This window comes from Eutrigla gurnardus (assembly GCF_963514095.1).
Source record: "Eutrigla gurnardus genome assembly, chromosome: 19".
NCBI classification, from domain to species: Eukaryota; Metazoa; Chordata; class Actinopteri; order Perciformes; family Triglidae; genus Eutrigla; species Eutrigla gurnardus.
Window position 1 is genome coordinate 22,304,071 of NC_139930.1, and position 22,755 is coordinate 22,326,825.

Consider the following 22,755-nt stretch of genomic DNA (forward strand, 5'->3'; position numbering starts at 1 on the left):
TCATCCTTTTGTCCATGAATCTTTATGTAAATGAGGCATTTGGATCTTTGAAAAAAAAATGTTTTTGTAATAAGAGATCGCAAGGCAACAGGCCGGGAACCACTGGTTTAATTATGCTCTTTACTTCATATATATATATGTATGAATAAATGTATTTCCACCACTGGTTCATGCCAACATTCTTATTTGAGCGATGCATTGAAGGGCACAGGTAGACGTATAGATACCTGCAAGCCTCTGATAGATAACGTCATGGGGGTATTTCAGTCCTGTGTGGAGTCTGCAGGTAGGTAGCCTGAGAGACGACCCTCCAGGGTGAAAGAAACTCTACTACTGCTCATAAAGTTCATTGCTTGGATTTTGACAGCTGGACAATAAAGGGAATGTTCAGGGAGGTTGAAAGCCAACCTGAAATCATGAATCCCCAGTGGAAGTTATACCCTTGAATGCATCTGGTTTGCTCCTGATTGGTTAAAACGCGTTACTTTTTAGCCAAGTGGAGCTTTATTAAAAGGACACGGCACTACTCACCTGGTTTCATCCCTCTTCACTTGCCGTAACCCTCCATATCACGGGTGTCATCGTCATCGTGCATGGCTGGGTGTTGCAGGTTAGTTCTGCAGGAATAAACCACTAAAGCTGTGTTTCCTCTTCCCTCATACACCACCTCACTAAGGCGGTGAAAAGCATGGTTGGAATGGTAAGTGTTTCCTGATGACTTTGAGTTTAATGAACGTGTGAGACGAGTCGAAGCAGGCACACAAAGAGAAGAGAGAATGTTTTGTAAGAAGCGGATGCTGCATCCATCCTGGTTTTGATGAGAACCTGTTAAACCAGACAAACTCACTGTTTCCGCTTCGCATTGTTAACAGCAATGACTTTTCCTCTCCAAAGCTTCACCAGGTGCTGGTTCAGTTGCAGTCGGGAGACAAAGACCAAGACTTTTCACTCGCTCCCATTCAAGTGTCGATAAGCGTGCAGCTCTGGAGGCTTCCTGGCTGCCACGAGTTCCTCGCTGCACTCGGTGAGTCCGCCAGACAGGAAACCGACAGTGCAGCAAACATTTAACAATGTCAGAATGAGATTGAATGTGAATAAACGCGTATTGTTGCCCTCGATCTCCAGTGTTGGAGGAAGTATTCAGATCATTTACTGTAGTAAAAGTACTAATACCACTCTGTAAAAATACTCCATTACAAACATTACTACAAACTGTATCAAAGGTAAAAGTACGCCGATTGACTCTTTTAACCTTTCTCTCACAAATGTCCTATCTGGAATTAACTTAAATTCAGTTGGTTGACAACACTGATCGTCCAAATTTAGATCTACATTTGAACTACTTGTAATAGTATTGTCATAAAGGATAATATTCCCATCTGAAATGTAGAGTTAGACGTAAAAATTAGCATAAAATGGTAAGTAAAAGTATCTGAAAGAGTCCCTGAGGTACTAGAGTTAATGGTTCTGTGTGTGTCAGGTTTTGATCTCTGCGAGGTGGGTCAGGAGGAGGTCCTGCTGAAGACCGGAAAGCAGGCCAGCAGACGCGTCATGCATTTTGCCCTCCAGTCTCTTCTGGCACTCTTTGGTGAGAAAATACAACTTTATTTGTTCAAAACTAAACCTGGTCTGGGTTCACATAGATTAAACCAAAATAATGGTCTTCGTGTCAGAACTAATCTGTGGGGGTGTGATATCATGTCCTCTGTCTTCAGACTCCACAGAGCTTCCTAAGCGGCTGAGCATGGACAGTTCGTCGTCCCTGGAGTCGCTGTCGTCCTCCCAGTCCGCCTCCCAGCCTCACTCCTTACCCCTCTCCTTCGGTTGCTACCCCCCTCAGCCCTCCTTCTTACCCCCGGTCTGCCCCGACAACCTCTCCTGCGACGCAATCTCCGTCTACAGCCTCAGCTCCCTCGCCTCCTCCCTCAGCTTCCTGTCCCGTCCCGAGCCCGCGGGGAGCGACATCATCAGCCAGCGCTCGTCGCACCAGCCGGAGCTTCCTCGCGGGGGAGCGGCCCTCTACGCCTCGCACCGCCACTCGGCCGGCCTGTCCAGAGGTCGACTGACCAATCACGCAGGAGGACACGAAGGGGAGGAGGAGGAGTATGAGGGGTACTCCATTATAAGCAGTGAGCCGTTAGGGCGGGGGAGGAGGGAATGTGACACGCTGCCTCTACCGGCGGGACACAGACACGGCAGAGGCGCCGCTGGGAGAGCGTCCGCCGGGGGTCATGGGTACCCGGTCACAGTGTCCTCCAAGGGCAGCATCAGCACGCCTACATCTCCGATCAAAGCTCCGCCGCCGCCGCCCCTCAAGGTTCCCAGCAGCCCCAAACCCAAGCAGGAAATGTAAGTTAGATGTTAGACTTTCTAAAATGAAGCGACCAGAGGTGCAAAGTGGGAGGAGCCACTGTGATGTCAAAGTGTTGTTGACCGATGTCATCGAGACGGAGGGATTCTATTGATATTCATCATCATGTAAACCAGAACTAGAAACTAGCTCACAGCTGTATGTCATCCCATCGGGAAATATATATAATAAAATATATATAACAGTAACAATAAGGGAAAAGAAGAAGAACATAATCTGGCAGTTAGACCTTCAGTGAAATTAAATTATTAAGTGTTGCCCTCCAGCAATGCTGTCTCTCCTCATCGATCTTTCCAGTTTGAGAGATGGAGGAGGTTTGATTAGATTTCCAGGAGAAGAGCAGAGGAGACGATAAAGGGTCTATCTGGTAAATCCTCCCAGCGCAGATTTGCTTCTTTTCGCGTCTTATCATTGACTTTTTATGTAATAGCGCTGCGTGAAAAATGAGCTTTGTGTTTGGTGTGAAATTTTAGAGTTAAATAGACTAAGAGTCCTGGACTTGTTTATAACTATAATATTATTTTTTTCCCAGCTCGCCTCCTCGGAAGACCAGCAAAGGGAAGGTTAGCAGCTCTGAGTCGGACCAGTCGAGTACTGAGACCGACAGCACGGTGAAGTCCCAGGAGGAGAGGATGGGTCCTGCAGGACAGATGGACCCCCAGGAACTGGCCCAGAAGATCCTGGAGGAGACCCAGAGCCACATGCAGGCTTTGGAGAGCCTTCAGAAGGCTAACATTAGAGGGAAGACAGTGAGGGGTTGTGAGGGGAGAGAAGAGGCACATGTCAGGCAACCGTCGCTGTCGACTCCCACAACCCCGACTTTGAGTCCCGCTGGAGGCGCGCGAGGGTTTCAGCCCTCGGAGACGAGTGCGTTCAGCCGGCCGCCCAGCAGAGCCAGTCTAAAGGCTTGCTCCTCTCCTCTCTCCCTCTCTACTCACCTTTCTGTTTCGGTTTCAACACCTCCCCCAACGCGGCCCAAACCGCCGTCCCGCTCCTCGTCGCTGCAGAAGATCACCTCCGGCTACAGCAGCCCAGCGCCGTCGTCTCCTTCTTCATCTCTCTCCATGAAGGATCCAGGTTCCCCTCTTCCCGCCGCGTCCCCAGATGTGCATGTGCAGGCTCAGCTCAAACTGAAGTACCCTACCTCGCCTTACGCAGCCCATATCTCGCCCTCCCACTCTCCCGCCCCATCGCCGGCCCTTTCCTATTCATCCACAGGATCCGTTTCGGCCTCGTCCAGCCCTGCGGACACCCCCAAACTCGGCCAGTCAAGGCGGGATCACAAAGTGCAGGCCATTCATAACTTAAAGACCTTCTGGGCCAACAACGCTGGCCAGAAACACGAGGTGCCCTGCCCCGCCACTTTACTCCGAGGCGGGAATAAAAAAATGAGCACGGTTCAGAATGATGTTTTGGGTTTGCTTAATCTGTCGCCTCGGCACGAGTCTGGCAGCAAACACGCAGAGGGACCTGAGGATCGCAACGCCGGCGACAGACCGAACGGTCACCAAAAGCTGGAGGCCAAACCTCCTCCGGCTCCGTCGTCTCACTCCAAAGGAGGCGTCAAACTTCCCTCCGGGAATGGCTACAAGTTCCTCTCACCCGGACATTTCTTTCCATCCTCTAAATGTTGAGGATGTTCGCTGCGCCGAAAACCCAGAGCCCAAACTTTGAGCTCGTTCTCTGCGTTCGTACTTTGACAGAAGCTGTCCGTTTGTCAGCTACCATGTTTTATTTTAGCAAAACCTGCTGAAGACTTTAAAAAAGTACTGTTTCATACTGACGGTGAATTTACACATCGCTGGTTTTATTTTGTGAAGGGATGTTAATGTTCTGAATGTGATGTGCCTTCTTCAGAAGAGAGCTGGAAGGACAGAATGACTAGAGAAGAGTCGAGTCTCCGGGTTTAGTTGTGACTAGAGAGCATGTGTCTCGATGCCTCTGTGCACCGTCTGACGACTGAACATCTCCTGTCGACCCAAACTGTATTTGTGTAAGTTTGACCCTGATTCATCGTGTAATTATTATTGTCACTACCGATGCTTATTGTCGTACATTTATTTTGTAAAGTAAACCGTGTTTTCCAGTCAATTATTATACATTTTATAAAGACAATTAAAGGAAGACGTGAGGAAAACATTTTGTTATTTTCATGGAGATTTGAGTTGCTGTGCCAGTGCCTTCAGAATAATGTACAACTTTGTAGCAGCGACAGACTCCTATTTAGAAATATCTCAATTCTCGAGAAGTGGACGAATAATAAAAGTTCCTTTCCTTGTTTTGTTTTCATGACATCAATAAATTCTCTTTACACTTATAATAAATGTAAAACAAGGAAAAGATGATTAGTATTCCGTATAGGACTTAAATGACTATATCCACTATTGTATTTATTTATATCCAAAGTCATTTTGCAATGGACAGTTTTTTTTCTATATTTCATTTAAAGATGGAGATATGATAGAGATTAGCTGTTAGAAGTTTATGATTTTTAAAAAGAGTCATCCTAAATCCTGAGACAACATAAAACAATCAGATATCACAGCCAAAAACAAAATGTAGGGGAAGTAAATATGAGATGTAAACATATATACATTAAATACAGCCGAACTACAGGAACGATATAGATATATTAATATAATAAATCATTAGTAGATAACGATAGATATGATGTCACATGTGATTTCCAAGAGGTTTTTTTTAACCAATTATTTCTTCCAGTTAGTAATGAATTAAAATGATAATTCAACACATAAATGGTGAATACATTTGGCTGGGCATAGTGAAATATTTGATGTGCACGTGTAGCATTTGTCTAATAAAATTAATCATATCTCTTTGAGTGGGAGTATTACAATCAAAGTAAGTAAAGGTATCAATACCACAAGAACTATGTGACAAGCAAACAAAAGTAAACAAAGTAAAAGTACAAGTATTAGCTTCAAAATATACTGTAAGTACCAAATATAAATGTTTCTCATTAGGCAGAATGGCCTATTTCAGAATAATATATGTTATATTGTTGGACTATAATGTTAGGTGGAGCTAATTCAAACCACTTTATGTACTGCTGTAGCTCAACCTATAGTAGTACATAAACAGGCATTTAACATTATCATATATCAGTTTATTTAACATTTGTATTCATCATCTGTAAAATAACTAATATTGCGTTAATAGTAGTGGAATAAAACATGTCGGCTTCCAAAATGCAGTGTACTGGAAGTATAAAATACATTTAAATGAATTGTAAATAGTCAAGTAAAGTACAAGTACCCTAAAATTGTAGTACATGAAGTACAGCGGTTAAGTTAATGCACGTAGTTATTTATATTTTTCTTCTTCTTTGCAAAATGTTTAGCTATTTACTTAATAATATTGCTTCATAATCATATGAATAATATGAATCTGTCAGAGCGCATATTTAATACAGCGCACGAGACTGTGTGGTGTGGACTCGTCAGCCAATCAGATTTTTCCTGGAGGGCGGAACGAACATGTTGATAATTCTCCCTGCTGTCCGCTTCCAGTGCGCAGGCGCAGCCCGGGTGACGAAGATGGTGCTCATCAAGGAATAGTGAGTCTGAAGTGATTTTTTTTTGTTGTTTAAAAAAAACGTCTTTTGGTGCATTTAAATACGCATTTTCATCCATCCGAGAGCTCGTCGCTGAGGAGCAGATACGCGCGTGTCGTTTATCGCTCGTCGTTCGGCGGATTTCACCGTCACGTAACCCCGTAATAAGCCCGCTTTGAGCAGGGTGGATCAGGACGTGGATAACGGGACACACCGGTCTTTTTTAGGCGTCGCTAGTGCTAGCTAACGTTAGCCGCTGAGTTGTAGCATCACAGGGGGATAATTAGCTTCTTAATGAAAATGAGTTACATATGGGGATGAAAGGCTTCTGTGCTAACACACAAACAGACCGCACGTTCAGCCATTCAACGTGACTTCGCTGGTTGAACACATCGCCAGCAGTGTTAGCAGCCTGTTATATCCGTAAAGTGCCGTAATGTTAAGCTTTTGGTCCCGTGAGTGACAGATTAAGGTTTCCTTCCTCTCCGTAGGATTTAGCGTTACCGTTAATGCTAGCCGCGGCTAAGTTAGCCGGCTAGCCAGCTAGCGATGACAGTGTTTGTCCCAGGGTGCTCGTCTTGTGAAGCGCACGTCTTGGCGTTAGCTAGCTGCTGTGTTGGTGTGCGAAACGTAACGTTGGCGTCACCAAATAGTTCGTGCGGGAATTGTCCTAAAATATCACGTAGCCGTTGTACCCTTCAAGCTAGCTTGAGGTTATGGGACTACTTTGCTATTACTTTGTCGGCGCTAGCATTTACAGAGTAGCCCCTCTTTTAACTGGGCGGCTAATGTTAACGTAAACTGCATCTTTTAACACAATCAATCATGTGATTTCAGCCCATAAAACGCGGTTTGTACATGCACAGCGAGGTGGACGTTTTCATCCACTTTGTTTTTCTCAGCCAAGCTAACTAGCTGTCTTTTTTTGTTGCTATGTGGCTAACCAGTTAACGCTACCTGTTGTAGCTATGGGGTGTTAAGCTAACCCACTAGTGTTTTGCTCCAGTGATGAATTAAATCACAGCAGGGGGAAAAAAATCTACACAACAGATTGATTTCAGTGCTAGTTTAATCTGAGGTCATTTGCATACGTATCTGTGGCTAGCTGTCACAGGCACGGTGCGTTTCTGCCATGTTGACGTGCACGTAGTAGTGATAACAACACGATTAGCACGTTTGTATTATCAGTTACGAGCTGCTGCGACACTTATGAGCACATCTCTGGTACAACAGACATTTGAGGTGTTATTGCATGATTTCACAGCCCTGTCGCTTAAATCAACTAATCCATTAGTCTACAAAATCAAGTGTCAGCCCTAGAAATAATACAAAAAAATGAACAACATAATGTTCATTCACCCACAATCTGCTCTCTGCTCACTGTGGAACAATATATTAACTGTCTTGCTCACAATATAATCAATAAGCACATTTCCTATGAGATCATGTCCTTTAGATGTTGAAGCCGTCATAACAGTTTTGTATTTTGTGACTCAGAAACAGCCATCAATTTGTTCCAGGCGCCTTGTTTACGTTCTACAGGAGATAACGTGCTTGAGTGGGAAAAATGTGGAGGACTAAATATCTTGAGCTCATGAAGAGAGAAGAGTGCCTTCGATATTAGCGTTGCCAATTTGTTTTCTTCCAGCACCGATATAGAAGTGAATAATTGGAGGCATCTGGGAGTGAGCTCTTGTCATGAGATCGCGGTTATTCGTGTGGTTGTTATTTGTGGTTTCTACTAACTACGTCAAGATTTTCCTCAAATATAAGAACACTGCGATATGAAAAGCTATGCAGTAAAAATATAATTTTGGGGAAGGTTAAAATGTTTGTTTTTTGTTCACTTCCAGATGTTGAATCAACTTCACGGCCATCCTGCTCACTATGTTTTAGGCAGCGGACCACATCAATCCTGACCTCTAAATCTTTTCCATACAATAAACGCAATTTAAAAATGCTGTAGATATAAAATGTCCAAACTGTAGCAGCTTTCATGCAGGTTATTGCAGTTCAGAGTGCTTGGATGGTGTAAACAACCAAAGCAATTCAGCGAGTTAACAATTTGAAACCAATGCACTTGAGGCAATTCAATTATAAAACGTGGTATGAAATAGTATTTAAAGCTATTATTGTGATGTTATGAGCTTAATACAATGATACATCTTCAATCTAATAAAATAGAATACATTTTCCTTCCTTAATAGAATGCACTACTAAAATAATGTAATAATAATACAATTAAAGTCTTAATCAAAGGCCTGGCTGAGTAGGTAGGTTATGATTTTAAAGATTTCCAGCAGCTCTCACATCTGTTCCAAGGTCTCGGAGAACAAAATGGACAGTTTATATCTGGAAACCTGCTTAATCTCCTTGCCTGCACTGTAAAATTCACCACATGCATCATAATGTGACAGCGACATCTTATCACTGTTGTAAAAACCCAGCTTTGGTCATGATTGACAGAGAAAGATTACGTTGTACATGTCGAGTCCATTCGGTCTGCAAATTATGGTGCGTTAGGAATTAAATAACCTCTCCTACTATTCATCCAACGGTTATTTTTATCATCAATCTGCCGTTTGACCGAGGCAGATATATCGAGAGCAGGGCAGCATATAGACAAATATATATTTATATATATATATAATTGTTTTGACTCGAGCTGTAGCTGAATTAACTGGTTGCCGCATGTTGTCGTCCTGTTTGTCATAGCAAAGATGAATCAAGCAGCTCAATATTCAGCCCTCCTGTGTGTCTCAGCTTCACCTGTGCTGCAGGTGTGTGTGATGTCTGCAAAGCCACATAGAGGACTTAGACTGGATCTTACATAACGCCAGGTCATTACAAAGTGGAACATCTATAATGAATGCATGATACTCTAAATACCAAGGATGCAAATGTTTAATTTATATAACTGGCATTTTTTTTAACTTTCACAACAAAATAATTTTCTTAATGGAAAATAATCAGTGACTGATGAATCATTGACACACCTGTAAGCTGCAGAGAACCGGATCCTGAATGCTCTCTCTGCTCTTGTGTCCTTTTGAGCTCATGTAAAAGCCGAGCACAAATGGTTTTGATAGATAATCGTTTCCTTTTTGAGCCAGTAAAATGAGACTGATGCCTCAATACTTCTGTAGAAAACACCAGTGAATTTAACAGGAAAAAGATGGAAGCAGCAGCACCCCTGGAGGTTTCTCATCTCCTGCAGAAATCTAAGACATTCAGGGGAATTGACAGGTGTGCGTGGACCCAGGCGTAACGCGGCCACTGTGCTCCATTCATCTACTTCCCGGTCTCGTGTCAGCGGCTGCTTTTCTGCAATTTTGCCAGAGCCAACATGATAATTTCTCTCCGTTTCAAAAGCCACACGCCACTATACTATAAGCGAAAACCACAGACGCTGCACGCTATTGTTTTTACAGTCATGCTATGTTGTTCCTCCAGTTGAATTAAGTCTTTTGAAAATGTAATTATTCATAATAACATGGTTATATGTAGGTTGTCCGTTTGTCCCTGTAGTGGTTAAAGTCTTTTTACGGTGGTGAATGTGGGAGTGAATAACTGTGTTTTGTTGGTGCGACTAATGACTATGTTCGGCATCTAATTATCTGCAGGTATTTTCTCAGCTGCTTAATTAATCGTTTAGTCTATGAAATGTCTGAACATACAGGAAAAATGCTTGACAGATGACGTCTCAATTTTGCGGCGCTTTTACTTACAAAGTTGATACAAAGACGCAAATTTGCTGTTGGCGGTGCGGATGAGGAGACTGCTTTATTTCACTATTTCAAGTCGAGTGAAAACCAGAGACGGTCCAAACAACAAGGTCGCTGCTATATTTATGTATTGATTACCTTATTTGGAGTGTTGATGGAGCAGCTATAATGTAGCATCGCCTAGCACCCATCAATCCATTCAGAATACAAGCATTTTAAAAGTTTATTGAACACATTAACCCAGACAGTTTGCTTTCCTGGCGTATCTAGGACTTCACAACATGTACAAAGCAGCGATAGTGGTTATTTCAGTCATCATTGATGAAACATTGTCAGTGCCTACATGGAGGTAAGCCCCACCTCCTCTATGGGGCGTCTAGCACAAATGAGGCAAATAAACACAAATGATCGTGCGGTCAAACTCTTAAAACTTAAAGGTATTCAGTCACATGATGTAAAACACAAATTAACTCACCGAGAACAATTATTGTAATTTTTACCAGAAGAAATTACCCCAACAATGAATGGATTGTTGAAAAAGTTGCTGATTTATTTTCTGTTTCAGCTGTAAAATTGCGTTATGAGTATTAATGGCCACAGCCATCAAACAGTCCTCACAGATTTCTATATTTTCCATTAATCCTATAATTATGTGTGTAAAAGCTTTCAAGTTGTTTACATTATCGACGCTTTGGTTGAGGGACTTTCAGAGTCGATGTGCTGTATATTTTCAGCCGTTGCACTGCCCAGGCCCCCCCCCCCCCCCCCCCTTCATCAATCAGTTAATGTTTAGGTTAAGGGGGCGGTGTGCTGAATCTGCCAATCATTGCTCAGGGGTCGTATGACTCGAGGGGAGGAGGTGGACAGGAAACTGCAGGGAAGAAAGCCCCTGTTTTCTTTGTTTTTTCTTATTGCAAGCCCATTTAGTGAATTCCTTCATTCCATAATTACACTGATCTCCAAACATAGGCTGCGTGTAATTGATCCCTGGTTATGCTTCTGTTTGAGCTGCTGCTGCTCCAGCCGGCTCTTTGTAATTCTAAGTTATTTACTTTGTCATTGATTCAAGAGGGGAGAGGTGAAAAAGATCCTTTTCTCTCCTCAATCATCACATTCCTGAACAGTCTGAAGTACGTTGTGACCAAAACTCCATTAAATAAAAGCCAGTATGTCATATTGACGTGAGATATAACAGGAAAATGCTTTATTTTTAACTTTCTCAAGGGCTGGATTGTCCTCGTCATGATTAACGCTTTATTTATTACCAAGGTTTGAGGAAACCCTTATTTTAATTTAGTCTGTAAATACAAAGCCACCCTTACGGTCATTCTTAACCCCGTTGTCCTCAATTAGGAGAATTTATTGTTGCTTTTAAAATTGCCATGCAGCTGAAACCACGCGCTGTCTCCAAATGACATACTTTTGGGGACTGAAGTTATAATATCCAGCCGTGGAGATGGTTTCCTCTTTTAGCATTGCAGAGTCGGTTCATTTTTTCCCCAAAGATGGTCACAGTCAAGTTTATGCACACGCTTCATGCTTTGGCGTCTTTGTTTGGTCACCGAGTGCCTTTCGTGCGTGTTGGTTCGTTTTTAGTGCTCAAGCATTTGCGGTAATATTACAACCTCCTTTAAAAAAAGAATCTGTGTAAAATCCTGTGAATATTTGACAGTTTTATTAAACATATAAGGGCCCACTGACTTCTGCCTGTGTTCACCCGTGAACTTTTTAACATTTGAACAGATTCTCCAGCTTTATTTACTCACAAATGTGTTAAACTTGTTTGTTTCTCTCTCCATTTCCTGCCCCACCTCTCCCTGGTGTCCATTCTCCTCAGCCGTGTAGTGTTGCCAGTCTCTGTGGAAGAGGTGAGTAATCATTACACTCCATATATGACATTATTTGGAGCAAACTTTGAATCCAGTGTCTAAATACTGCATAGTACAGCTACAGTGCATTGGAATTTTTATAGTTTTGTATATATTTTCTCCACAAATTCTCGTCGTCTTCTGCCACAAGCCTAAACAGAACGGCCTTTGTTGGAGAAGACTAGTGTTTGTGTGACAGGCTGGTGGTGGCGTTTGCAGAGAGAGCCTTTAAAAACGACTTTAAATCTCTCGCCATCTTTTTTTCTTCATCGGAGTCACTTTTTTTATGTGCAATTTTTGCTCTTATCTACATTCACATCTAGGCTGAGTGAGCCCAGACCTCAGTGTGGTATCCAGTGACATCATACATTGGCCATGTTTCACAGCCTTCCTTACAAAGAGAAAAACATTGCGGCCAGCAGTTGAAGCATTTAGTTTTTATGGGAAATAAGAGTTTTCTGTAGAATGAGAACAATCGCTGAGAAAAGCTGTTAATATTCTATATAAAACCTTAGTTCTATGAGACCTAATGAAAGTACAAAGCATATTTTGTGCACCCATGTACTTTCTAGATGAGGAGAAAATCATGACTGCTGCTGTTTTTGTAGCCTGAAAGTTGTTTTCTCACCAGCGTGACGTGAAAATGTGGCGTGGGAATCTGAAGAAATCCATTAAAATTTTCTGCATGGCGATTATCTGCATTTCAAAAACGTTAATTACACATTACATGAACTAATTAGACTCCATATTTGATGCTAACGCTAGCTGTTGTGGTTATTTACTATACCAATATACAACTTTAGGTAAAATGTCCCATTGGACCGAAAGCCCATCTGGTCATGACACCGAAAACAACTCTTCATTGCTCAGAAAATACCCACCGTCCGTTAAGAGTTCGGAACGGTTCACGTATGTAGCAGAAATGTTCGCAACACTCTTAAAACATGTTTTAAAGACTGAATTCTGGGCTTATTGAGGACACTTTCCTGTGTGTCTCCTAGTGGTCGTTGGTGGAACTGCACCCTCAGAGTCCTGCCTCGGTCTTATGGACCTACCCAGTCTCTGCCTGTTCCAGCAGATAACCCCAGGATTGGTCCCTGTAGTTTTAAGGCCCGTTATTCAGTCCGTGTCGTCTGTTCTCGTCCCGTTTCTCACAGTACCAAGTAGGGCAGCTGTTCTCTGTGGCCGAGGCCAGCAAGAATGAGACCGGAGGAGGAGAAGGCATCGAGGTGCTGAAGAACGAACCTTACGAGAAGGATGGCGAGAAGGGACAGTACACACATAAAATATACCATCTAAAGAGGCAAGTCTTTGATGATAGTTGACGTGTTCAGTTGTTTGGCTACGCCACCAACAAGTAGGCTAAGTGGGGGAAGCACATAAAACCTGCAGCTACAGAAACATGATGGGATTTTATTTCCTCCCATCTGGATCCATTTGTCTGGATTGAAAAACAGAAGGCATCGCCAGCTCTTAAATCTGATGGTAGAACTGATTAAATAAAAGCAGCCATTTTACCGAACTAGCTTCACCTTAAAGTGAATTCCTGCACGATGTTCTTTAAATTTACACCGCCAAGCAAACTCAAATAGTTTCATGAAGTCTTTGTTTTAATAAATACCAATTCAGTACATTTATATCCAAGTATTTATGGGTTTCATTTAGTTTAATTGTAGCCTGATGTTGCGTTACACCTAAAATAATGCACTGGTATCGGATAGGTACTCTGTATCGGCCGGTTTTGTTTACTCTTTACTGATGCTGCCACAGTAAATATAATAAAATATAACACCAGAAATAAAAATACATTTACCTGAATCAAATATATAATTAAAAAAGAAGTGGCTAATGAACTACTTGCTGCCAAAGATGATATAAAACCCTAAACGTAGGTTCCCCGGTCTGCATATTGCATATGGTTTTGTCTGATTATACTCTGGACTTGATTGTCTGACTCCCTCCTTCTCCCACTGCAGTAAAGTCCCAGGTTATGTGAAGATGATTGCACCAGAGGGAGCGTTAGTTTTTCATGAAAAGGCTTGGAACGCCTACCCGTACTGTCGCACCGGTAAGTTCACCTACATGTTTGTTACGTGTGTGTTTTCTGTTTGTAGTTTGAAAGTTTTTCAAAGATGATACATTTTATTTATGCTGATGCTTATTTTCCTTGTCTCTCCCCTCCGCCTCTCCTTCCTCTGCAGTTGTGACGGTGAGTTTTTTGTTGTTGTTTATGGTCACTATGGTGAAACGGTCAAATTCATCTGCATGTCTTTGAAGTATTTTGCTTGGTGATTCATAATGACTACTCGTCAGGCTAGCGGTGGAGTTGGGAATGTGCTCACACTAGTCGGTCACAACCGCTCTGAGCTTCTTTCTATCAAAGCTGCACTGGCCATTTTACTCCCCGTGGAGTTTTGCTCTTGTTCTCCCATTTAATTCTATAAAGAGTTATTAAGAAGCAATCAATGCAAAACAACGTGTTTGTAGCATGCGTGACAAACCGTTTGTGCGGTATTAAAACTGAATATCGTATCCTGTACATGTGCTCATCTCCCGTATTGGGGAGAAACCTGACATGAGTGGCTTAAAGGTTCAGACAGGAGTATGTATGTTCATATTTGTTGTGATTTAATAGCAATAAACGGATCAAAGGGATGCTGGAATAACTCCATAATGACTGTGATCAGTAAAAAGTCTGAAGTCATGCTTTGTTAGGTCTGTCTGCAAGACCACAAGCTAACTACTTTTAAAACGCTGGTTTTCTGAATGGAGTCTGGTTGATGGTGCTAGGCTACGCTAATATTGTAGCTGCTCCATCAACACTCCATATAAGGTCATCTAGACATAAATACAGCAGAGACCTTGTTGTTTGGAACACAGACAGTCTCTGGTTCCTCCACATAGTCTGGTCTGGTCTCTGGACTAATACGGGCTACTATCATAGACCTCTGGGGGACCACAGACAGTCTCTGGCTCCTCCACATAGTCTGGTCTGGTCTCTGGACTAATACGGGCTACTATCTAGACCTCTGGGGGACCACAGACAGTCTCTGGCTCCTCCACATAGTCTGGTCTGGTCTCTGGACTAATACGGGCTACTATCGTAGACCTCTGGGGGACCACAGACAGTCTCTGGCTCCTCCACATAGTCTGGTGTGGTCTCTGGACTAATACGGGCTACTATCGTAGACCTCTGGGGGACCACAGACACAGGAGACACTTGTGACCTCCATTTCTGATTCGGCGACGTCAGAGGGAGAATCTCAACACTGGCTTTCGTGACACGCCGTCATAGACATTTCTCACTCGAGTCTCTCAGAGAAGATTGAGCCAAATGATGCAAATTTTGCCTCATTTGTGCCTATTGTGCAGCCAGACGTGAATTTACATCTATTTGCGTCTTTGCATTGACTTTGTATACGATAGCACTGCTTTTCGTTTGGTGCGGACACAGCATAACAATGATAAATCCTCTTCTAACTGGGCCTTTAGGTCGAGTACATATATGCCGATACTCCTGGATGAACAGTCATACACAGCAGAGTCCCCCCCCCCCCCCCCCCCTTTATTCACCGGTCAGTGCATATATGGACATAATGCATCAAAAGGCAGCACCAGATAATATTGATTTAAAAACGTATACAATAACAGAGATAATGGAAAGGAAAATAGAAATGAAAGGAGAAGCGAGGGAAGAAAATCTCCCGCTGAGGTTTTGATGAGCGTTTTCACCTGAACACTAACTACCGCTGCGGGGGTTAAATATAGGTCGGAGCAGTGCAGAGTCGCTTGGGTTGTTTCAGCATAAACGCCTGATTGGTTAATTGGATTTAGACATAGGGTTTAAGTACATCTCCCAGAATCCTCCATTCACGGTGTTCTGTGTACTGTTGTGTGCTGGCGGAGCTGCACCGGCCAAATGACTCATCATCTGTGTGGTTTCCCTCCTGTTTTTCAGAATGAGTACATGAAGGATGACTTTATGATAAAGATCGAGACGTGGCACAAACCTGACATGGGAACAATAGAAAATGTAAGTGAGCTGAAGACGTGTGTGGTTTCCTACTTCTGTCCAGTCAGAGGCTAAAGTTAAAACAGCAGAGGTTGAAATATATCCTGACTCTTGGATCCTAAACCGTAAACGCAGCCTTTCTGTTATAAATGAATCTGCTCCTTTCAAAGCCACGGAGGTCACAACCCTCCCTGATTTTGAATAATTCAAGTAACAAAGTGTCCTGGTTGATCTGAGGTTTACTGGCTTGTGTTCCTCTTTGTCTCAGGTTCATGACCTGGACGAGCAGACATGGAGGACTGTGGAGGTGTCTCCCATAGATATTGCAAACAGAGAAGAAGTGGCCCAGGGGGTGAGTGGTGTTTTTTTCCATATATATATATATATATATATATTGAGGGTGACCAGGCCAAACAGGACTACAGCAGGATGTCTCCACCCTGAGGAAGAGTGTGGTCATACAGGTTGACTCGAGGAGCCACTTTATTCATGTCATCATCCATAAAGCCTCACCTAACAGGATGAAATACTTCATATGTGAAGATGAGGCGACCAGAAGTTGAAATATTTCACCTTGTGCAACATTTGCGTGATGCAAATCAGCACTGAGATTCTCCTGACGTTGCTGAATCAGAAATGGAGGAAACAAATGATTTGGATCGGACATTAAAGAGCACGATAAATGAAACCTCCGGCCGTCTTTTAAAACCTCTTATCGGTCCGTTACAGGCAGCTGTCAGTCAGTAATACCTAAACCGTCGCGTCGCCCGTGGTTTAAAATCTTAAAGGAGGCATTAAGCCATTTTCTTCAGGTGGGTCACAGCGTTTCTTGCACTAGCTCCTGGCTAATAATGACTTAAGTGGATGAGCGTTGAGGCCGAGGCTTAATCTGAATGTCCATCTGCTCCAGGTATCCCACACTCGTTCCCAGCAGTCCTCATGGATTAAAACAGCACAGCGAGCCGTGAGCTCGGGGGTTGGGTTTGGGGGCTGCAGTAAAAATACCATCTTGTGGTTGCTGATCCTTCAGAATTCCTGGAGTCTGGACGTTTCCTGGAAGGACGAAGTCCGACTAAATATAAATCCCTGTTTTCAGCTTTTATCAGATAAATTATTTTTTAAAAGGTTTATTAATTTTAAAACTTTAAAGTCTCCCTCCACTTTAAAAATGTCTTCTTTGATCTTGATGTTTGAGCTTCACTGTGCAGGGTTTCCTCTCAGATGTATCATGATTCCCTTTAATTTGATTTATGGTGTCATATCACAACAACGGTTCTCTCAGGACACTTTCCACATGGAGCAGGACTAGAACACTCAGGATTTTCAGAGTCAATGAATTTCAGCGCGGCAGTGGAGAGAAATAACTGCGTTGATAGACTTGAGGCAGAAATGTGGAGCAGACCAAGCTCTTGGGTTCCTTCTGTGTTTGGTGTTGGTAGTTATATCAACAGTAGTAGTAATATTACCAGCACATGTTTAGATGTATGGTTTGTCTTTAAATGTCTGAGGAAGGATTTCAGAGAAAGTTCCTAAATGCTCCACACAGCCTCTTTTCAGACACATAATCAGATTCTAAACCTCGAGTTTGTTTTCTGTCTTTAATGACTCAGTCATTGAAAGCAGCAGCTGTGTCTCATCTCAGACCTCAACGTTTGGTTGTTGTGTTTCAGGACTACAAGCCAGAAGAAGATCCCGCTCTTTTCCACTCCGCCAAGACGGGCCGGGGACCTCTGGGCCCCGAATGGAAGGTACGGGTGTCGTAGCGACGGAAAGCATCCCGTTCTCTTGTCTCAGCTGCGCTGAACGAACTGTGCTTTCTACCTGTCAACCTTCACAGAACGAGCTGAAGACAGACTGTCCTTACATGTGTGCGTACAAACTGGTCACCGTCAAGTTCAGGTGGTGGGGTCTGCAGACCAAAGTGGAAAACTTCATCCACAGGGTAAAGTCCCACGTCTTTGTTTTTTTGTAATGAAGAATTGTTTTATAATATGTCAAGAAATCCATTACGAAGTATAACTGAACATCAGTTTCACACTTTCTTGTCTAGAAATACAGATTTTCTTTAAATGAAACTGAAAACTATTTATTTACCGTTGTTTGGCTCGTGACTCCTTTTACTTTTTGTTGCTGATACAGTCTTTGGTTGGATTTGCAGAGTGTTTTGAGTGTTGTTCTTGTTTTGGACAGCAGAGGGAGTCGTGGCTTTTTCAGCATTTTCTTCTACTTTAGAGGGAGAAAACATAAATAGAACCACATTCACTGAAGGAAGGAAACATTCTTACAACCAGTAGGTGGATGGACTATTAACAGGGCATCATTTCTACTTCTTTATCTTTCCACAGCAAGAAAAGCGTATTTTCACCAACTTCCACCGCCAGCTGTTCTGCTGGATTGACAGATGGGTGGGTTTGACCATGGAGGATATCAGGCGGATGGAGGAGGAGACCCAAAAAGAGCTCGAGGAGGTAATGGGCTCCCGGATTTACACTTCTTCGTACTGTCTTCCTCCTGATTGACGTTGAAGGTGCATGTGAAGGTTATTCAGTTGTTTACCAGAGGTTGAAATACAAATACTTCAAATATGAATTTTCAGGTAAATGTACTTTACATGAGTTTGCATATTAACTTTTTACTTTTACTCCCTACATTTTAAAACAAAATATCTGTACTTATTAATATGACGTGAAAAAAGCCGCCAGTAGAAATGGGCTTCATAGGGATACTTTTACTTTATACTTTGAGTATATTTCAGAGTCTACTTGTTCACTGTTACTTGAGGAAAGAAGTTGAATCAGTACTTCTACTTTTACCAGAGTCTTTTTGATCCCAAGTATCTGTACTTCTACTTGTACCAGTCTTTCTGAACCCAAGTATCTGTACTTCTACTTGAGGAGAGGATGTCTGTACTTTGACAGATGTTCTAAAAGTGGCCTTCTCTGTTGTGAGTGAGGTTTAAAAGTGATTCTGTTTGGAGACGACTCGGCCCCCGTCACCTCCCGGATTTAACCCTTTCCTCCTGATTGCTCCTGATTAGATGCGTCAGAAGGGGGATGTGCGAGGCACCTCTGCAACAGACGAGTAGAGGCCCGTCGCTGTAGGTCAAACACTAGAGGCAGGCTGAGTAAGTGAGGGATGCCGCCGCTGCATGGATCATTCTCCACCCTTTTCTTAACTCATTCCTTCATCTTTTGGAACTCCTCCCAGATCTTTTTTTTCCGAGCCTCGTGTCTTCTTTCAATCCTGACCCTCCTGTTTTCATCGCGTTTATTCTGCCTTCTGTTCATCAACTCACACATTTGTTGTTTTTCTGCTCACTTTTTAACGTTCTCTTACAGCTTGATCGCTCGACTTGAACGCTTCACTCTGTGCTTTCAGTTTGTTTTCCTCCTGATGTATTGTGATAGTGGGGAATAAAGTAGGGCTGCACCGACTAGACGGAAGCTTCACACTGACACGTTGACGTTCAAGCCTTCGAATGCTGCACAGCTGATATTAGTATCATGCTGTTTGAAGAGTAGGAATCCAGTGGAGGCAGGAGACTATCGTTTCAGACTGGTGGGATCCAAACAATTCTAAAAACTCTTAGTACGGATCAAATGGCCTTAGTGTGAGATTTTAAAAAGGTTTTAGGGTGATAGGGACATAAAACATGACGTCAGCCGTTCAAAGCTTCACTTAAAAACCTCCATAGAAGCTTTGAATGTCTTAAAAGTCATCGGGTGCAGCCCTAGAATAAACTTAAACCTGCTGAAATGTTTCCCTGCATGTGCACGGCTCATCGCCAACAGATTCAAATACCTTTTCTTTTTTCTTACGGCCCTCTCTCTCTCTGTCCCCGTCTCCCAGCTGCGTAGTACAGGTCCGATTCGAGGCACCAGTGCTGCTCATGAGCAATGAGGCAAATCAACCAAACCCTGTCATGATGATGTCATCGGAGACACGTCCACCACGATGAGGAAGTGGCCCCCGACGTCGCCTCTTCTCTTCTCTTCCCGTCTCACATGATTCATTGGGGGGGTTTGACCAGATTGATTAACAGTACTGTACAGATTCTACCCCGATCACAAGCCTCCTGTTCACAACAGAAAACATGGTTTTGCATACATATATAAAAAAAGAAAAGGACAAAAAAAACTCTTTGCACAGAACGTAAATTGCCTGATATGTAATTGTTAGTTGATTTATTACAATGGGCTTTGTTTTTATTCAGGTGTGTAAACCGTGACTCAGAAAGTCAAGCCTTTTAAATTAATTAGAATGTTTTTAGGTTCCCACGACGATTGACTTTAGCAGGTATTGGACCAGTTATCTCTCCACCTTCCCTTGTATTATAACTGTCTGTCTCCACTCTAATCCTCGTCTCTTCCCTCAGTATCGTCTCCCAGTGAAGTGTGTCTAGACCTTCCCCTCCTCGTCTCCCGGTCCCCTCTGTCCCCTCTGTCTGGCACTCGGCTTTTCCTTTCTTTTTATCGTTTTTAATTCTGAGGCGAATCCATGCCTGTGCGTGCGCGTGCGCGGTTCAAAAGCAAACTTAACGCTCGGTGCATGATGGGTAATAATCTGCTGTCGTTTCACATTTCAACGTGCACATCGGCTCCTGTCTCCGTCACGAGCTGCATGTGGACAACAGCAGCTCCTCGCTCTCGCATGTGTCGATTAGCGTGTGTATGCGCTCTCGCGTGTGCGTGTGTGCGCGCGTCTGTGTGTGTGTGTGTGTGCGCGTGTGCGTGTGATTGTGTGTGTTAGCGCGCGCTTGTTTTGTGTTACCAGCTGCCTTCGCGTCACTCTTGAGATGGATGACGTCGAGCTTGACGTCTAGGCTCCACAAAGCAGCCCGTCGAAGTCGCCTCGTGCTGCCGCTGCATGCCCCTCTCTCCTCGGCTCGCGCGCTGACTTTAAAAACCAAAAAACGGGGACGCCGGTCCGGGTCCGCGCGTGGCCGCGTGCATGACTCGAGGTGTATTTGATGTCTCTCTCCGAACTACCGCTTCCTCTCTCACCTGACAAAGAGAACAGGGCCCAGGCAGATCTGTGGTGTTTGATGTATTCGTGTATAGTTTATTATTATTATTTTATTCATCTTCCTTTTTACTCCGAGGAGGTGTGAGGGTCAGCCTGAACTGTTCTTGGTTTCTAGTTAACTTCGGCAAAGGTGCAAGACCTTTTTTAGAGTTTAGATTGTGTTGGGTGACGTAGTAGGAGCCTCGGTCTGGAGACAGGTGGCGTCTTCATCCTGCTCTGTCCAGCATCAGTGCTGTTTTATCATCATCATTATTCTTATTAATGACGTCAGACGTTTATCGCAGCGAGCGCTCACTTCGACCGTCTTTATTTCGAGCTTCATGCAGATCCTTTGGGGTTTTCCTGCGATCATGACGTAGCTTAGTGCAGCTGTGATCGCGAGCGTCTCGTCGCTTCCGTCCGTTGGACGGAGAGTTGGCCTACAAAGTGGACTTAATAACCGGCAAACCCTACGTAAAAAGCTCTGGTTTGATTGGAGAAATCCACAGCTGCTACGCGGCGTCGGGTCGACCGTGACGTCAGCTCTGCGGAGCGTCCACGTGTTGTCGAAGTGCCCGCTCACGAGCCTACAGCTGTGAGACAGATGTGTCCAAATATGCAGGAACACGTCTTGTTTCACACCTGTACGATTTATATCATCGATTCACGAGGAGAGATTTTTCTTTTTAAAAACGCCACTCCAGATTTGGATCTGCATGCTCAACACTTTTTTTTTTTTTAATGATTATTAATTCCCCTCTCTCGTGTCTGGGCTGTTCCGTGTTTGAACGGTGCTTTTGAGGAGCTCTTGAACTGCAGCAGACAAGAAGGGAAATCCTTCGTTTTAGTTTTTTTTTTTTAAAGGGCGGCTTCTCCTCAGAATCAAACTGGACTCAGCTGGACCTCAGATCCCAGACGAGGAGTGAAAAGCCTGACTCGAGTTTGATGATGACCAGAACATGCTGCTTTGTGAGGGGAGGGATGGGAACTTAGGGAACAGATGGAGTCCAAAATATTTTTTTTTCTTTTATTGTAATCATGAATAAGCACTTGCAAAATCTACTGTTTTTTTCTGTTTTTGAAAGACAAAGATTCACAATGTACTCGATTTTCTCTTTTCTGATAAGGCAACATTCAGGGGAATTAGTAGTGAATGTAATACAATTAGTTCCTTTTTTTCTGCAGCTTTCAGGCTGTGACAGAAGGTCTAGACAATGGAACATAACAGAATATCTAATAAATTTGATCAAATAAGAGAATCGACGGTCTGCTTCCTGTTTTTTTTCTGTGAGAGAAATGTGTCTCAAGGTGATAATTTCCTTTTTAACATTTGCTTGTAATCTCTTCACCATGCCCCCTCAACACACATCAAGAAAATACAGAACCGTGGTTCTTGATTAGAAATGTTAAAGGTATAATTGAAATTGAATTGGACTGTAAACATTCTGGAATAAAAGGGAAAACCAAAAAGTGAGCAACTACTTCCAGCAGTTGAATATAATACAATATAAGATAAAGACCTGCAGATGCTTGTATTCTGTTTTAACAAACACAGGACCTCTAACACCAGGAAGTGACGAACATGTTCACAGTAATGCAAACATGACTGTTTGTTCATCCATTTATTAATTTAAACTCCTCAAGTTTCCAGTTCTTCTCTTGAACTGATCAATAAATTGACTAACGGTGGAAAAAGTCCTTCACTTAATCTGTTCTGCACCAGTCTGAATATAACATGGATTTTGCACATAACATAAAACAAATGACTTCCTGGACATGTTGAAATCCACAAAGTCACACTGTTGAATTTGATTTGGTCATACTATTAAGATGACAAAAAATGACTTAGTATCTAAAAATATTGACTTAGTATCTCAAAAATAATGACTTGGTATCTGAAAATATTGACTTAGTATCTCAAAAGTATCGCAATTCCAACTTAGTATCTCAAAATTGTGAGAAACGTCATCAAAATATTGAGTTAGTATCTCAAAAATTATGACTTAGTATCTCAAAATAGTAAGAACCGTTATCAAAATATTGACATAGTGTCTAAAAATATTGACATAGTATCTCAGAATATTGGCGTATCTCAAAAATAATGACTTTGTATCTCAAAATAATGACTTAGTATCTCAAAAATAATGACTTTGTATCTCAAAATAATGACTTAGTATCTCAAAACTAATGACTTTGTATCT

General features: G+C 42.8%; 2 protein-coding genes across 3 annotated transcripts in view; both read left to right on the forward strand.

The window, feature by feature from the left end:
- Nucleotides 1-4,650, forward strand: part of ttc28 (tetratricopeptide repeat domain 28) — an 88,213-nt gene extending 83,563 nt beyond the window's left edge. Inside the window, exons 30-34 of one of the 2 annotated variants that reach the window (XM_084036069.1) lie at nucleotides 677-700; nucleotides 895-1,024; nucleotides 1,481-1,588; nucleotides 1,716-2,349; nucleotides 2,904-4,650. In XM_084036069.1, the coding sequence (XP_083892195.1) occupies nucleotides 677-700; nucleotides 895-1,024; nucleotides 1,481-1,588; nucleotides 1,716-2,349; nucleotides 2,904-4,005 (1,998 nt within the window). In that variant the 3' untranslated portion in view covers nucleotides 4,006-4,650. The remainder of the gene's footprint in view (nucleotides 1-676; nucleotides 701-894; nucleotides 1,025-1,480; nucleotides 1,589-1,715; nucleotides 2,350-2,903) is intronic. The other variant, XM_084036070.1, reaches the window with a different exon arrangement.
- Nucleotides 4,651-5,900: 1,250 nt separating this feature from the next.
- Nucleotides 5,901-21,828, forward strand: pitpnb (phosphatidylinositol transfer protein, beta). Its single transcript, XM_084036136.1, has 11 exons — nucleotides 5,901-5,948; nucleotides 11,508-11,538; nucleotides 12,696-12,841; nucleotides 13,515-13,635; nucleotides 15,497-15,571; nucleotides 15,819-15,902; nucleotides 17,221-17,298; nucleotides 17,388-17,492; nucleotides 17,896-18,018; nucleotides 18,588-18,674; nucleotides 19,400-21,828. The coding sequence occupies exons 1-10, from the start codon at nucleotides 5,929-5,931 to the stop codon at nucleotides 18,633-18,635; spliced, it is 831 nt and encodes a 276-aa protein (XP_083892262.1). The 5' UTR covers nucleotides 5,901-5,928; the 3' UTR covers nucleotides 18,636-18,674; nucleotides 19,400-21,828.
- Nucleotides 21,829-22,755: the final 927 nt, after the last annotated feature.

Bases quoted from the DNA above. Each gene is read 5' to 3' on its own strand.
- pitpnb (XM_084036136.1), top strand. From the start codon at position 5,929: ATGGTGCTCATCAAGGAATA. The intron at 11,539-12,695 runs GTGAGTAATCAT...CGTTTCTCACAG, and splicing joins TGCCAGTCTCTGTGGAAGAG to TACCAAGTAGGGCAGCTGTT. The intron at 15,572-15,818 runs GTAAGTGAGCTG...TCTTTGTCTCAG, and splicing joins ACATGGGAACAATAGAAAAT to GTTCATGACCTGGACGAGCA.